The 14,090-nt window shown below is 60.5% G+C and overlaps 3 protein-coding genes across 9 annotated transcripts in view; 2 read left to right on the top strand and 1 right to left on the bottom strand.

The window, feature by feature from the left end:
* Window positions 1-87: 87 nt before the first annotated feature.
* Window positions 88-2,507, top strand: SMIM44 (small integral membrane protein 44). Its single transcript, XM_077788723.2, has 2 exons — window positions 88-2,053; window positions 2,170-2,507. The coding sequence occupies exons 1-2, from the start codon at window positions 1,813-1,815 to the stop codon at window positions 2,385-2,387; spliced, it is 459 nt and encodes a 152-aa protein (XP_077644849.2). The 5' UTR covers window positions 88-1,812; the 3' UTR covers window positions 2,388-2,507.
* A 1,152-nt stretch (window positions 2,508-3,659) lies between these two features.
* Window positions 3,660-7,935, top strand: SMIM24 (small integral membrane protein 24). Its single transcript, XM_085562650.1, has 4 exons — window positions 3,660-3,883; window positions 4,259-4,376; window positions 4,491-4,529; window positions 4,778-7,935. The coding sequence occupies exons 1-4, from the start codon at window positions 3,811-3,813 to the stop codon at window positions 4,866-4,868; spliced, it is 321 nt and encodes a 106-aa protein (XP_085418776.1). The 5' UTR covers window positions 3,660-3,810; the 3' UTR covers window positions 4,869-7,935.
* Window positions 6,745-14,090, bottom strand: part of NFIC (nuclear factor I C) — a 45,431-nt gene continuing 38,085 nt past the window's right edge. For all 7 annotated transcript variants that reach the window (XM_031507092.3, XM_085562646.1, XM_021528230.4 and 4 more), the window contains one exon: window positions 6,745-13,247. In XM_031507092.3, coding sequence (XP_031362952.1) covers window positions 13,230-13,247 — 18 coding nt within the window. In that variant the 3' untranslated portion in view covers window positions 6,745-13,229. The remainder of the gene's footprint in view (window positions 13,248-14,090) is intronic.

Here is a 14,090-nt window from a genome sequence, read left to right as displayed (position 1 = left end):
CCAGTGTCATGGGGTCAAGCAATGGGCAGGAGCCTCGGAGCTGCCAAAATTAAGTTATAGAACCATTGAGATTGGAAAGGACCTTTAAAATCGATCAGCTACATTGGGGAGGAGCAGGGAGGGGGGTCTCTGATGGCATGAGGTGAAACCCCAGGCCTGGGGAGGAGGATGATCTGTCTGAGGTGCCCTGGTAGGTCCCACTGCCCTGCAGGGCCTGGCATCCTGCTGGGAATACCTTTTCCCTTTGTCCAAGGGCTCCCTGTGAGTCACTCCCGGGCTCAATCCTCTTAGTCCCTGAAGCCAGGTCAGCATCCCTAGGCTCTGGTGCTCAGGGCCACAGCCAAGGGGCAGCAGTGGCTATGGCCCAGTCCTACCCATTTCAGAACCCCATGAAAAGGGCTCTTAGTGAAGATGTGACCAGTTTTGGTCACCTGTACACACTAGGAGTCAGTGACAAGTACCTGAGTGCTGTGGGGGGTAGGGCCACCTGTATGTGATGGGGAGGGTGAGGGGCTCCAGACTGCACTTCCCCAGCACTGGGGACAAACATCTGATGCTTTCACACTGTTTGGAGCCAGCAGCTGTTATGGATTGCTTGTCCTCTTTCCCTCACTCTCCATAGCCCCTGGATGATGGGCAGGACCCAGCTGGAACTTTGGGCTCTGGGCTGTCCCTGTGTCATATCAATCCCCAGCACAGTGAGATGGGTGACTTCCCCCAGGCCACGTTATCATTTCCACTGTTCCCTTCTTGGCACTGGGCTCCAGCACCCTGGAGTTTGCCAGGCTGTTTGTCCCCACTTATCACCAGGCTGGATCCCTGTGCCCCCACCTTTGCTCTCCAGCTTTTCCACAGGTGACTCACTCAGACCTTGCAGGATTGTTTCCCAATTGTTCTGTGCCAACATTTGTCTCTGCTCCCCTAACACCTTTTAAGACAAAATTGGAACAAAAAGCATTTCTGAGGCTGGGGTCTGGGCAGGGGTGACCTGGTGCAGCAGAGCTGGGAGGTGCTGGACTGGAGCAGGGCTCAGCCTTGAGCCTTGACTTGGCACTGAATTCCACCAGCATCTTCAGGGTGTGTTGGGAAGTGTTTGGGATTTCTTCAAAGCTGCTGCTGGTCTGGGCTAAAACCTCCACCCTCTTGGTGTGGGGGGGAATTGCTTTTGGGGGAAGTGTGGACTCAGCACCCCTCTGCAGGCTGCTGTGCCCTGGGGAGGTGATACTGGGTGCTGGGGTGACACGTGGCAGCCTCTTGCCATGGGCTGCTCCCCTGTACAGCAGAGGGGGCCCCGTGGGAGCCCCGTGGCTGAGGCTGCATCCCCCTCCCCTCTGCCCATCGCCTCCGGCTCCAAGGGTGCTGTGTCCTCTGGGATCTCAGCCATCTGCTCCAGGGATCCGGGGCCTGCTGAGGGATTTAACCCAGCCCAGGGGAGGGAGGAAAGACCTCGGGCATCCCTCCCCATTCCTGTCTTTGGGAGTACTCCAGCTGCAGGTGACTCCCCACTCCCAGGGGACAGGGGTACCAGTGGTGCTCCCAGAAGGGCAGGATTTGGGGACCGTGACCCACATTGGAGCCCACTGGTCACCTCCCATGCTGAGGCAGCCAGGCTGTGCCTGGATTAGCAGGTGCTAAGCTCCTTCTCAGCAACACAGCTCTGTCGGCGGGTGAGTGGCACTGCCACCGGCCATGGGGACACCACTGTCCCTGTGAGCTGCCAGCACCGAGGAGCCTTGATGCCACATTCCCTCCTGCAGTCTCCTGCAGGAAAAGGCTTCAGTGGCTTGAGGTGGGGTGCAGGGATAGCTGGCCATGGCCCTGGCGGGGGGTTTTCCCCTCCCTGGCACCGAGGGGGCACGGGGGCCACGGCACTTGCTGCAGTCCCCCCCTGAGGAGGACGGGGTGCTGTACGTGGATTACAAACCCCCTGCCCTGGACAGCATCCACTTGCCCCGCCACGTCCTGTACCTGACGATGGCAGCAACGCTGGTGCTGGTGGTGGCATATGCCATCGTGGGGCACCTCATCAAGGACCTGGTGCACGACTTCGCCGGTGAGTGCTACCCCCAGCGGGGTCGGGCTTTGGGGTGGGGCCAGGGGCGTCCCCCCGCCTGAGACTGTGCTGTGGCAGGGCTGGTGCTGCTGACAGCTCCATCTCTGCCCCTGCAGACTGGGCCTTTGGGCCCAAGCCGGAGGAGAAGGCAGGGACGGCCGAAGGCCCCGTGCCAGAGGCAGAGTGGCTGGAGAAGGACGAGGTGCTGGTGGAGCAGAAGGTGGAGGATGAAGGCAGCAGCATCCTGCCCGGCATGGACATCCCGCTGCAGCTGCTCGCTCCACGCAGCTCCGTCTCCTTTGCTGACTCCCCCAAGAAGAAGAGGTTCTTCTAGGGTCAGGGCACACCCCTGCCACCAGCTGGACCCTGCAGCCCTGCCTGACCGTTGGGTCACGGCATGGCCCTGGCCATGGGCACTGCCGAGCGCTGGCACACAGCCTCCCCCTCCCTGCCCAGCCCTAGCGCTGCTCTCGGGGCTCCTCTTGGGCTGTCACGCCAATAAAGCCACTTGCCCCAGCCCTGCTCGCCCCTTGGCCCAGCACAGTGCGGGGGTGGCAGGGCTGGGGCATCCCAACTTTGCCTGGGGTAAGAGCATCCCTTGGCGCAGCCATGCCGCCCCTGGGCATGGGTGTATAAAGGGGGGTGCTTGGGGTGCAAAGCCATGGTGTGGGGACACAGCCCGCGGTGGCAGGGGGCACGGACACAGGTGCACGCGTGCACATGGGAAAATGGATCCCCCTCTGGACGGGCCGAGTCAGCGTGGGCACATGGCCAGGGACTGACGGATGGACAGCTGGATGCTGAGGCTGGCGGTGCCCCCACCACCAGCAGTGCCTTGGCACTGCCAGACCATGCTCAGTGGCACCCAGAGATGGCCCCAAACCAGTCTGGGGGGGACAAAGCACCCTGAAGCCTCATTTGAGTTCTGAGTGAGGGCACTGGGCATGGGGGCTTTTTATGGACCTGCAGCCCCTGTCTTTAACCCAGGCTGAGGCTGGATCCCTGTGCCCCCAGTCTCCTTCTTCACCCCTTGAAGAATTGCCACAGGCAGGGTGGCCCTGCCAAAGTCCACTGTACCTCCCTGGGGTGCTGGTGGCCACCCTCTGCCTCAGTTTTCCTTGTGCCCTGGTGGGTGGTCACCCTGCCATGGTCTCCCTGAGCTAATCCTGTGAGTATTTCACTCTTGACAGTATGTAGGCACACACTCCCTGAGGACGTGAGGGGTCCCACCTGGGATTGTCTGGGGGCAGCTGGCTCGTGCCCAGGGGAGGGCTGGGGGTGGCCTGGCATTGCTCACCCCTCTGTGCCACCCCATCCCCATGGGATCTGCCCCTGCCCTGCCAGCAGGGAACAGGGGGAACCAGGCAGGGTGGGTACTTCTCCAGCCATCTGTTCTTCACCTGTGCACCCACCCACCCACTGCCCACCTGTCTGTTTGTCTCTGCCTCCATCCACCTGCCTGCCCTGGGGGTTGTCCCCAGTCCTGGGCACAGGGACATGCCTGTCCTTTGCCGCTGTGCTCCTGGAAGTGGTGGCCACTGGGTGCGGTGGGGTGTGGGTGCCTGAGCCAGGGGAGTGGTACCACGTGCCGGGGTGACGGGAGTCACGTTGCCATGGTGCTTGGTGCCACTTTGTCCTCTTGGGGCCAATAAAGGCGCCTGTTGCCTTGGGTGCAGAGTGCAGGCACCATAGCAGCAGGTGGCAGAAGCTCACCTCCGGGAGCAGGATCCAGACGTGCCCAAGCCCTCCGCCCAAAAATGCCAAAGCTCTTGCAGCCCCTCTCGCTCCTGGTCCTGCTCGTCCTCGCTTCCACCGCCCAGGGACAGGCTGGTAGGTGCCCCTGTGATCCTCTGTGCCCTGGGGTGCTTGGGGAGGTGGCCAGGCCCCCTCCCCCAGGCATCAGATCAACTCCTGGGAGACCTTTCTAGTGGGACCAGACTGTCCCAGTGCTCCGACAGTAACTTTTAAGGGCAGAGCAGAAAGATCTGGAGACAGCCACCTGCTGTCCCAGTGCTCCCCACTGCACTGGGGACAGGTGAGCTGTGTCGGGAGTGGTTTCCTTGGTACCCAAGGGACACTGGGAAGAGGGAACAGTGAGTGCCAATGTCCCATCCCATGGGGGGGGTCCCATCTCCTGGAGGACGGAGCTCCCCTGAAGCTGTCTCCATCCCTGTCTTTTCCTTTGCCTGTTCCCCGGCCATGCAGGCACGGGCCCCAAGGTGCTGCAGCCGTGGCTCATTGGCCTCACGACCGTCGTTGTCTTCCTCTTCGTGGTTTTCGTGGTGCTGCTCATTAACCGGCTCTGGAGCCTCAGGAAGAAGAGGTTGGATTGGTGTGGGGGGCGGGGGGTGCTGGCCAGGGGAGAACTGCGTGGAAGATTGCCATGGGCTGGGGCAGGGTTGTCCCCGGGCACCGTTCAGCCTCTCTCCCCTCGCAGGAAGGAGAACGACCACGCGGAGGCCCTGGGGACTGACAGGTACCACAGCCCGGCTGCCGCGAGGATCGGATTCCCTGGAGGGGGCCACGTTCCGCCTGTGCTATCAGCACGGCTGGAGGCGGCCGTGCCGCGGTGCCCTGCACGGGGCACGGCCGCGGTGCCGGTGCAGTGCCCGGTGCAGTGCTCGGTGCAGTGCTCGGTGCATTGCCCGGTGCAGTGCCCGGTGCAGTGCCCGGTGCAGTGCCCGGTGCAGTGCCCGGCTGACCGACGTTCCCTTCCTCCCGCAGGCTGGGGCACTCCGGCCACGTCAGCCGGGCGGCTGAGGACTGGGAGGAGCTGAGCTGCGACAGGCAGCAGAGCAAGGCCACGTCCTTCTGAGCCCCCCGCACCCCTCACCCGCTCCGGAGCGCCTCTGACGGGCACCGCACCCTCATCCCGTCCGCGGGACGGAGATCCGCGCCGGGTTTCGGCGACAGCCGCGGCCACAGCGCCATCTCCCGCCCGCGGCCGGCCCGGCTGGGACCAAGACCCGGCGCGGATCAGCCGCTCGCCGGAGCTGAGCGGGGAGGGCGGCGGCAGCGGCGCCTCCCCTGCCCCCCAGCCCCGGGCCGGCGGGGGTCCCGGCCCGGGGGGACAAGGACAGTCCCCTCCCCAGACGTGCCCACTAAAGGTTTCCCCAGCCTACCCCGGCTCGAGCGTGTCGTGTCACCGTGCGGGGGAGGGGCTGTCCGGCGCCCCTGGGCGCCACTCGGGCAGGGGACGAGGCAAGTTCCGAGCTGCCAGACCCCAGCGAGCTCGGCAGGGCGAGAGGCAGTGTCCAGCCCGGACCGAGGGGGCACTGAGGGGACACGGGGGGGGACCTCGTCCTGAGCAGTTCTTGGGGACAGGGACCGTGGGCACCGCGGGGGTGAAGCGCAGCTTCGGCCAACGCTCTCCACCGGGTGACGACAGTGACGTCACACCGCCAGACGGTGACGTCAGGCGCATGAGGTGGTGACGTCCCGTGGCCAAGGCCTGAAGCAGAGGAAGTGGCAGCAGCTCTGAACTCCCCGTGAACAGCGGCTGCCGCCACCCACGTCCTGCCCCTCATGTCCATTCCCTGTCCCAATGTCCATTCCCTGTCCCAATGTCCATTCCCTGTCCCAATGTCCATTCCCTGTCCCCTCATGTCCATTCCCTGCCCCAATGTCCATTCCCTGCCCCAATGTCCATTCCCTGTCCCCTCATGTCCATTCCCTGTCCCAATGTTCATTCCTTGTCCCACATGTCCATTCCCTGTCCCAATGTCCATTCCCTGTCCCAATGTTCATTCCCTGTCCCAATGTCCATTCCCTGTCCCACATGTCCATTCCTTGTCCCACATGTCCATTCCCTGTCCCAATGTCCATTCCCTGCCCCAATGTCCATTCCCTGTCCCCTCATGTCCATTCCTTGTCCCAATGTTCATTCCCTGTCCCATTGTCCATTCCCTGTCCCAATGTCCATTCCCTGTCCCAATGTCCATTCCCTGTCCCAATGTCCATTCCCTGTCCCCTCATGTCCATTCCCTGCCCCAATGTCCATTCCCTGCCCCAATGTCCATTCCCTGTCCCCTCATGTCCATTCCCTGTCCCAATGTTCATTCCCTGTCCCAATGTCCATTCCCTGTCCCACATGTCCATTCCTTGTCCCACATGTCCATTCCCTGTCCCATTGTCCATTCCCTGTCCCAATGTTCATTCCCTGTCCCAATGTCCATTCCCTGTCCCACATGTCCATTCCTTGTCCCACATGTCCATTCCCTGTCCCAATGTCCATTCCCTGCCCCAATGTCCATTCCCTGTCCCCTCATGTCCATTCCCTGTCCCCTCATGTCCATTCCTTGTCCCACATGTCCATTCCCTGTCCCAATGTTCATTCCCTGTCCCAATGTCCATTCCCTGCCCCAATGTCCATTCCCTGTCCCAATGTCCATTCCCTGCCCCAATGTCCATTCCCTGTCCCCTCATGTCCATTCCTTGTCCCAATGTTCATTCCCTGTCCCATTGTCCTCTCCCTGCCACCTGCGGCTGGGGCTGTGCCCTGTGGGCTCCCAGCTCTGTCACCCTCCTCTCCAGGCCAAGGGCACCCATGGGTGGGGTCCCTCCTCTGGGCGCTGGGTGCCCGCTGTGGGGACTGCACGTGCCCTCCTCCTCCGCTGGGACACCCGCGTTCTCCCCGCTTGGGCACCGTGCCTCAGTTCCCCCGGGGCAGCGAAGGAAGGGCGGAGGCGAGCTGGAGTTGAAGCATAGCTTGTTTAATTTTTATACATTTTTTTTTTGGTCTTTTTTTTTGTTTGTTTTTATTTTTAATCTTTTTTTGTGTGTCAGTTTTTTCTTTTTTGTTTTTTTCTTCTTTTTTGTCTCTTTTTTCTCTTTTTTGCATAGGGGAGGGGGGGGAAACAACAACAACAACAACAAAAAAAAAAAAAAAAAAAAAACGGGAAAAAAAAACAAAACAAAAGAAACAAAACGAAAAAGAAAACCAAAAAAAAACCCCCAAAATCCGTATCAGGGTCAGTAAGTGTATGTAGGCAGGAGCGGCGCTATCGGTAATGGCTGCGTACAATGGTATAATCAAATATCGTGAAGCACCAGGGAGGCGAGCGGGGGCTCGGGGGGTCATGCGGGGCCGGGGGGCGCGGGGGGCCCGGCCCCGGCCCGCGGCCCTGGTGCGCTCGCGGTGTGTATCGGCTGCGGCGAAGCGAAAGCGAGAATCCGGCGAACGAGTAAAATATAACTGCGGGGAGGGGGCGCCCCCGGCCCGGGGGAGCGGGACCCCCGAAAAGGCGGGCGGGCAGCCGGCGGCGCGGAGGCACTGCGGCGGGATTTTTGGTTTGGGTTAGAGGCGCGGTCCGGCCGGCTGCCGCCTCGGCGCCTTTTTGGGGCGGTTTCTCTCCTTTTGCCGCTCTTGGCCCAGGGGTGGGATTTCCCCTAAGCCCGGCTCCACCTCCCGCCGGCCCCGGGGCATCGCACGGGGCGCCCAGCGGGGCACGCGGGTGCCCAGAGCGGCACCCGTGGCCCGGGACACCCGTGGGCATCGCCTGGGGCACCCGGAGGGGCATCGGTGCGGATTGCTCGGGGCACCCTGCGGGCACCGTGAGCACCACTCGGGGCACCCAGAGAGGCCCCCGTGGGCATCACCTGGAGCATCCAGAGGGGCACCCATGGGCATCATCTGGCGCGCCCAGGGGACACCCAGAGGAGCACCCATGGGCGCCCAGTGGGGCACCCGCGGGTATCACCTGGAGCACCCACAGTGATACCCACGGGCACGGCACAGGGGACCCAGAGGGTCACCCATGGGCCTCTCCCGGGGCACCCATCACCGGGGGCACCCATCCCAGCCAGTGGCGGGATACCCGGGGGGGGCAGAAAGCAGCAAATTCCAAACTCCGAGTACAAAAAAAAAAACCCAAAAAAAAACCCCCAAAAAACCAAAACAAACAAAAAAAACCAAACAACAAAAAAACCCCAACAATAACAACAACAACAAAAAAAAAACCCAACCAAAATAAAACAAAACCAGAACCAAACAAAAACAAAATAAAAAAATGAAAAAGACCAAACCCACCAAACAAGACATACATATATATATATATATATATATATATGTATGTATGTATGAGATTATATATATATATATATATATATATATATTCCTTTGTGATTTAAAGTACCTTAACTGTGTGGGGGCCCGCGCCCCCCCCCCCCGGCCCTGCAGCCCCATATATATATATGTGGAGATATATATATATATATATATATATATATATATATGTACAGGTTATTTGTTTTATTTATAGGTCACAAGGACTATTTTTAATTAAATTTTTTAAGCCGACGAGCCCGACTAAAAACCCTCTAGGAGAGACTGTAGTGCATGAAACCCCCGCGGTGATTGTCGAGCGGAGCCCCCTCGTATCCCCATCCTGCGGGGGACTCCCCCCAGAGCTTCCCCAGGGATGGGGTGGTCTCCACCCCGCCTTTGCGCTCACCCCGACCGTGGCCATCGAGGCCGCCAGAAGATAAAAAAAAAAAGAAGGGGAATGATTAAAAAAATAGAAATAATAAAAATGAGTGGTGCCCCCTTCCCCCGCGGAGGGAGCGGGGGTGTTGCATATTCCCTTTGGGCAGAGGCGGGGCGCGGCCCCGGGGGTGTCGGGGGAGCAGTGCAAAGACCCCGGGGGCACGGGGGGCTCCCGGCCCCGCAAGGGGAAGCCCCCGGCGCGCCCCCCCCAGTGCCGCCCTACGTGCTGGGGGGCGTCGAGTCGATTCTTTTTTGCCTTTTTAAATTTGGTTTAAGGTGCTTTTCTTGCCGAGGGCGGGTTTTGGGGGGCTGCGGCCGCAGCCCGGCCGGACTTGCAGCCGGCCCGGGGGTGGGAGGCAGCAAAGAGGGGGCAGGGAACGGCCCCGGCGGGGTCCCCGCGGGGACAGGGGGCTCCGGGGCTTCCTCGGGGCGGCGGACCCAGGCCCGAGGGGCGCCAGCGCCCCTCGCCTCCCCGGGGCTGGCCGAAGGGGCTGCCCGGTGCCCCCGCTCCCTCCCTCCGCTGTCACTGTCACCGTTTAGAAATGCTTTTTTTTTTTTTTTTTTATATTTTTTGCTTTGAGCTGAGCCTTTTCCAGCCTTAACGCCCCTTCTTTTTTTTTTTTTTTTTTGTTTTTCTACTTAAAAAAAGTCTCCCCCTTTTTTAAAAGTTTTGTGTTTTTTCCCCCTTTTTTTTTTAATTCTATTTTTCATTCCTGCCCCCCACTCCCCGCCCTCCCCAGCTGGACGCCGCCCCCACTCCCTCCTTGCATTGTCCTTGCAGAAATCAATACTGCACCTTGCATAAAGAAGCGTCTCCCAAGGCTCCCCCCAGGGGTCTGGGACCCTCAAGCCAGCCTCAACTGTGGGCGAAACCCGGCGGGACGCGACCACCCCGTCATCCCCCATTAATACTTTTGGACACCAAAAAAACAAAGAAAATAAAAATAATTAAAAAAAAAAGAACAAAACCAAACCAAACAAACAAAAATTAAAAACTGTTGACGACGACGTTTCTTCATGCCCGAGCAGCAGCGATGCCAGTGCCACCCGCCCACCGGTGTCACAACCCGCGTCAGTTCTCAGCCTCAGCGAGCTCGGGGGGTCTCTCCAGCCGGCAGAACGCGGGGGTTTTAAGGCAAATTCAGGGTTTTTAGGGGGTGTCGGGCCCCTGCTTGGCAGCGGGCACAGCAGGGAAAGGCGGCAAGAAGGCACCTCCTGCCGCTCCCTGCCGCGCCAGCCGGACCCCGGGGATGAAGCCGATGGGGTGGAGGTGGGGGGGAGGCTGTGACCCCCCGACACCAGCCCGGGGGGCACAGCTACATTCACACGGTTCCATTCCTGTCACGAGAGCAGCCGGGCTCAGCCCTCCTGGCCCTGCGCTCCGTTAAACACCAATTAAAAAGCGGGAGTGCCCAAAGTGGGAGCCTGCAGCCCGCCCGAGGGATCAGCCCCGCGGGTCTCCATCCCGGGACTCTCCAACCCGGGGTGTCCATCCCGGGGGTCTCCATCCCCGCGGGTCTCCATCCCGGGGTCTCCACCCCGCGGGTCTCCATCCCGGGGTCTCCATCCCCGCGGGTCTCCATCCCGGGGGTCTCCATCCCGGGGTCTCCACCCCGCGGTCTCCATCCCGGGGTCTCCATCCCGGGGGTCTCCACCCCGCGGTCTCCATCCCGGGGGTCTCCACCCCGCGGTCTCCATCCCGGGTCTCCATCCCTGCTCCTCCCGCACGGAGCCCAGCTCTCCCCGCTCAGCCCCGCCGCCCCCGGCCGCTGCGTCCCCCCGAGCTCTGGGGCTCTCTGGCCCGGGGGTTCCTGCCGCCTCCCGCCTCGTTGCCTTTGGTTGCTGGAAGCAGAAAAAACAAATCAAAACCCCCCAAAAGGGAAGGAAAACAAAACCAAGAGAGGCAAAGCAAAGGGGTGGCCGCCCCCCCGGCCGGCCCCCCCAACAGCTATTGCATATTCCGGTGTGTTGGCGCAGAGGATGCATCGGTATTACCAACTGGAAGACGTTTCTGAGGGGGAAAATCGGCTAAAAAAGAAGAAGAATAGAGAGAAAAAGGGACTTTTCCGGCCGAGAAGAAGCCATGCAGGAGGCGGGGGGGGGCAGCGGCCCCCGGCCCCCCCGGCCCCCCGGGAGCCCCGGGCATGCAGCGACTCCCTCGCACTGATATCGGGTCCAGTAATACTTAGGCTTCGAAGGCAAGGCACATCATGTGGTATAAAATTTCGTGCAAATTAGGAAAACATGGATTTTTTTTTTTCTTGTGTAGTTTTTTTACGGCTTTTTTTTCTTTTATACAGATTTTTTTTTTGTTTTTTTTCCTCTTTTTTTTTTCTCTTTTGCTGAAGGGGAAGGTAGAGCCGGTTAATAAGAGTCTGCCATGCACAGCATCAGCCAGCCGCGGCTGGGTTGAGCCAGGTCACCAGATCCTGTTAAAGCACCATGCAGTTTATTTGTCTTTTTTTTTTTTTTTTTTTTTTGTCTTTTTGTCATTTTTTATGTGTTTCTTTTCTCAGATCTTTTTTAAAAAAACAGGTTTCCCTCTCCGCCAAGCGCTTTTTTATTGTTGTTTTTCCTTTTCTTTTTTCTTTTTTTTTTTTTTTTTTGGGTGGGTTTTCTCCTTTTCTTGTCCTTTTTTATTATTTTTCTGTCTCCCGGGATTTCCTGCGTCAGCCCTTTCCCCGGTGTCTCGTTGTGCCGTCCCGGGGGGATGGGAAGCGGGGGGGCAGCGGGAGCCACTGGGATGCGGGATGCGATGCCGGCGGTCCTCGGGGCGGCTCTGGGTGCCGGGGGACGGGGCCAGGCGGGTGGCGACGGTGGCCTCGGTGACATTCCCAGCTCCTGGACATCCCACGGCGGCTTCTCTCCATCACCACCCATCGGGTGCTCCCGGGCCGGAGATCCTTTGGGTACCAGACTCCTCCTCTCGCTGGGGACTACGGGCACCTTCATCCTCTTCCTCCTCCTCGCCTCGGCCGTCGCGGGGGTCCCTCTGCTCTAAGGCACTGCCACGTCCCCGCGTCCCCTTCCCGGCCACGCTGTCACGCACGGGACGGGGCCGAGCGCTTCCTGCCGCGCTGCCCCGGCCGGGGGCTCCTCCGGGGAGGCCGGGACCCCTCCCCGCCGCAGTTCAGGCACTTGACGCGGGGCCGGGGGCTCCGGGGGGCTCCGGGGGGCTCCGGGGGACTCCAGGGGACTTCGAGGGGCTCCGGGGGGCTGGCTTTGCCCTCACCATCGCTCGGGCTTCTTTGCTCCATCCTTTTGTATCCAAAAAAAAAAAAAAAAAAAAAAAACCAAAACCAAAACCAAAAAACCAAACCCAAAAAAAACAAAACCACCAAACCCAAAAACCCCAAACTAGCCATCCCGGCAAGCCGGTGCTGGGGACTCCACCTCCTCGTCCTCCTCTTCCTCTTCTTCCTTTTTTTGTGATTTTGTTTTCTTTTCTTTTCTCTTCTTCTTTTTCTTTTCTTTCTTTTTTTTTTTTTTTTTCTTTTGATGATTCCCTCTTAAAAGTGCATTTCCTACAAAATGTGCAACACGAGCGCACCCTGCCTCCCACCTGGTACCTGTCCACAGGAATGCATAGCTCAAACACACGGACGCACGCCCCCCACTCCCCCGAGCCCCGCGAACCCCCCGGACGCGGGGACACGCGGGGGACACAGGGACACGGGTGGGGACACACGGGGCCCGGCCCAGCGCAGGCTGGGGGAGAAAGGCAACCAGAGAGATGGTGACCAGTGGCCGCCGGGCTGCGACAGTCCCCGTGCCGCGTCCCCGATGGAATCGGGGTGCCACCGCCGCTGTGACATTTGGAGCCGTGGTGGGAGAGTCCCGACACCGTGTCCGTGCGGGAACCTAGGTGCCACCGCCGCCGCGACCACCTCTGGCCGTGCCCACGCACCCCCTGCGGTCACAAACCCCCTCCTCCTGTGCCACCCGCTCGGTCCGCTGTGCCACCGCGGGACCGTCACCGTGTCCCCGCAGCACGACGCCCCCGTCCCCGGGGCGCTCGCACAGCGCGGGGCGTCACCCGCCGCGGCCGCCAGCGCGCCCGGGCCGCGGAGCCGCGGCAGCCGAGCGGCTCCCACCCCGCCCCGCCGCGCCCCACCCCGGCCCCGGGCCCCCACAGTCCGGGGCCGGGGGGGTCGGCGGGGGAGGTTTGATCTTTTTTACTCACATAGAGGCAAGAACGAGAGAGTCAAAGCCGTTTGCATATTCTGCGAGCGGCGCTGCGGCCGCTCCGGGAGGCATTGCTGGCACCGCTTGTGTCAGGTCTCAGCGCGGCGCCGGCCGACGGGGTAAATAATAGTGTTTTTTTCTTTCTTTTCTCTTTTTTTTCCTGTTTCTTTGTTTTCTGGCGCATCGCCGGGGTGGGGGGGAAAGGTCCTCCTTGGATGGGTTGTTGGTTTGTTTGTTTTTTGTTTGTGGGTTTGTTTTTTTTTTGTTGTTTTTTTTTTTTTTTCCATTTTAAAACAGTTTGACCCTTTTCCTTCTTCCTTTCCCTTGCTCTTTCCTTCGGATGTGGGTTTTGCTTGTCGTCGTCGTCGTTGTCGTCGTCGTCGTCGTCGTGAGGCCGCGCTCTCCGTCGTCACCGCAAGGCTGGGCCTGGTGCTCGGGGACGGGGATGTTCCTCTGGGGGTGCCTAAAGCAGAGGAGAAGGGAGGCGAAGGGGCGGCACGGCGGCGGTTATCCCAGGTACCAGGACTGCCGGGAGAGAGGAGAGAGGCGGCGTTAGTGCTCTGCCCCCGAGCTGCCCCGTCCTCCCGCCGGTCCCCAGAGCCCGAGACAGCTGTCCCCGCGCTGTCCCCGCGCTGTCCCCGCGCTGTCCCCTGCTCGGCGCACGGGGCTGGCATCCCCACTCCTGCACTGAGTTTGTCCGTCCTCCGCCACCCGCGTTCCCCTGGGGCCGGTGGCTCTGCACCTTCACGGCAAAGGGAGACCCTCCCCAAGGAATGGTGCCGCCTGGGGACAGGTAGGGGGGTGCACGGCTGGGGACCCCGCGAGGTGGCCCCCTGCCACCCTCCCATTGTTTCCCCCCCAGCCCCAAGTTCAAGTTCATTCCCGATTACCTCATGTCTGGTTTCCGTTGGAAACGAGACAGCTCGGGGCCGCTGCTTCCCTTAACCCTTCCAGGCCCCGCCACACATGACCAGAGCGTGGCAGGTCTCAGCTGGCCCTTCTGGGACACCACCTCCTTCCCCCGTGCCTCAGTTTTCCCAGGCAGAGCATCCTCGAACGTCCCCACGCATGACTAGGAACACCCATTCACAGGGACCTTGGGGGTCCTGGGACTGCAAGTGGCTTTGACCCCTATCTCTGAACAGGGACTCTGGCCCCCTGCTCCTCCAAGGTTCTCCTGGTGCTGCCCCAGGTCTCCTCTTTAGGGACCCAAGGCTCTTGGGGTGCTGCCCACCCCATGTGCAGAAATGGGGAAACTGAAGCAGAGTGGGGGGTGTGATCAGAGCCGGGTCCCCCGTGTTTTTCTTCTGGAACGGCACAGCACCCTCAGGTATCCCAGCTCGTGATTCCCAAATCTCACAGCCTGGC

Source organism: Lonchura striata, chromosome 28 (genome assembly GCF_050655825.1).
Source record: "Lonchura striata isolate lonStrDom1 chromosome 28, ASM5065582v1, whole genome shotgun sequence".
NCBI lineage: Eukaryota > Metazoa > Chordata > Aves > Passeriformes > Estrildidae > Lonchura > Lonchura striata.
The sequence above is the reverse complement of the archived record's forward strand: the minus strand, read 5'-3'. Positions and strand labels throughout refer to the sequence as shown.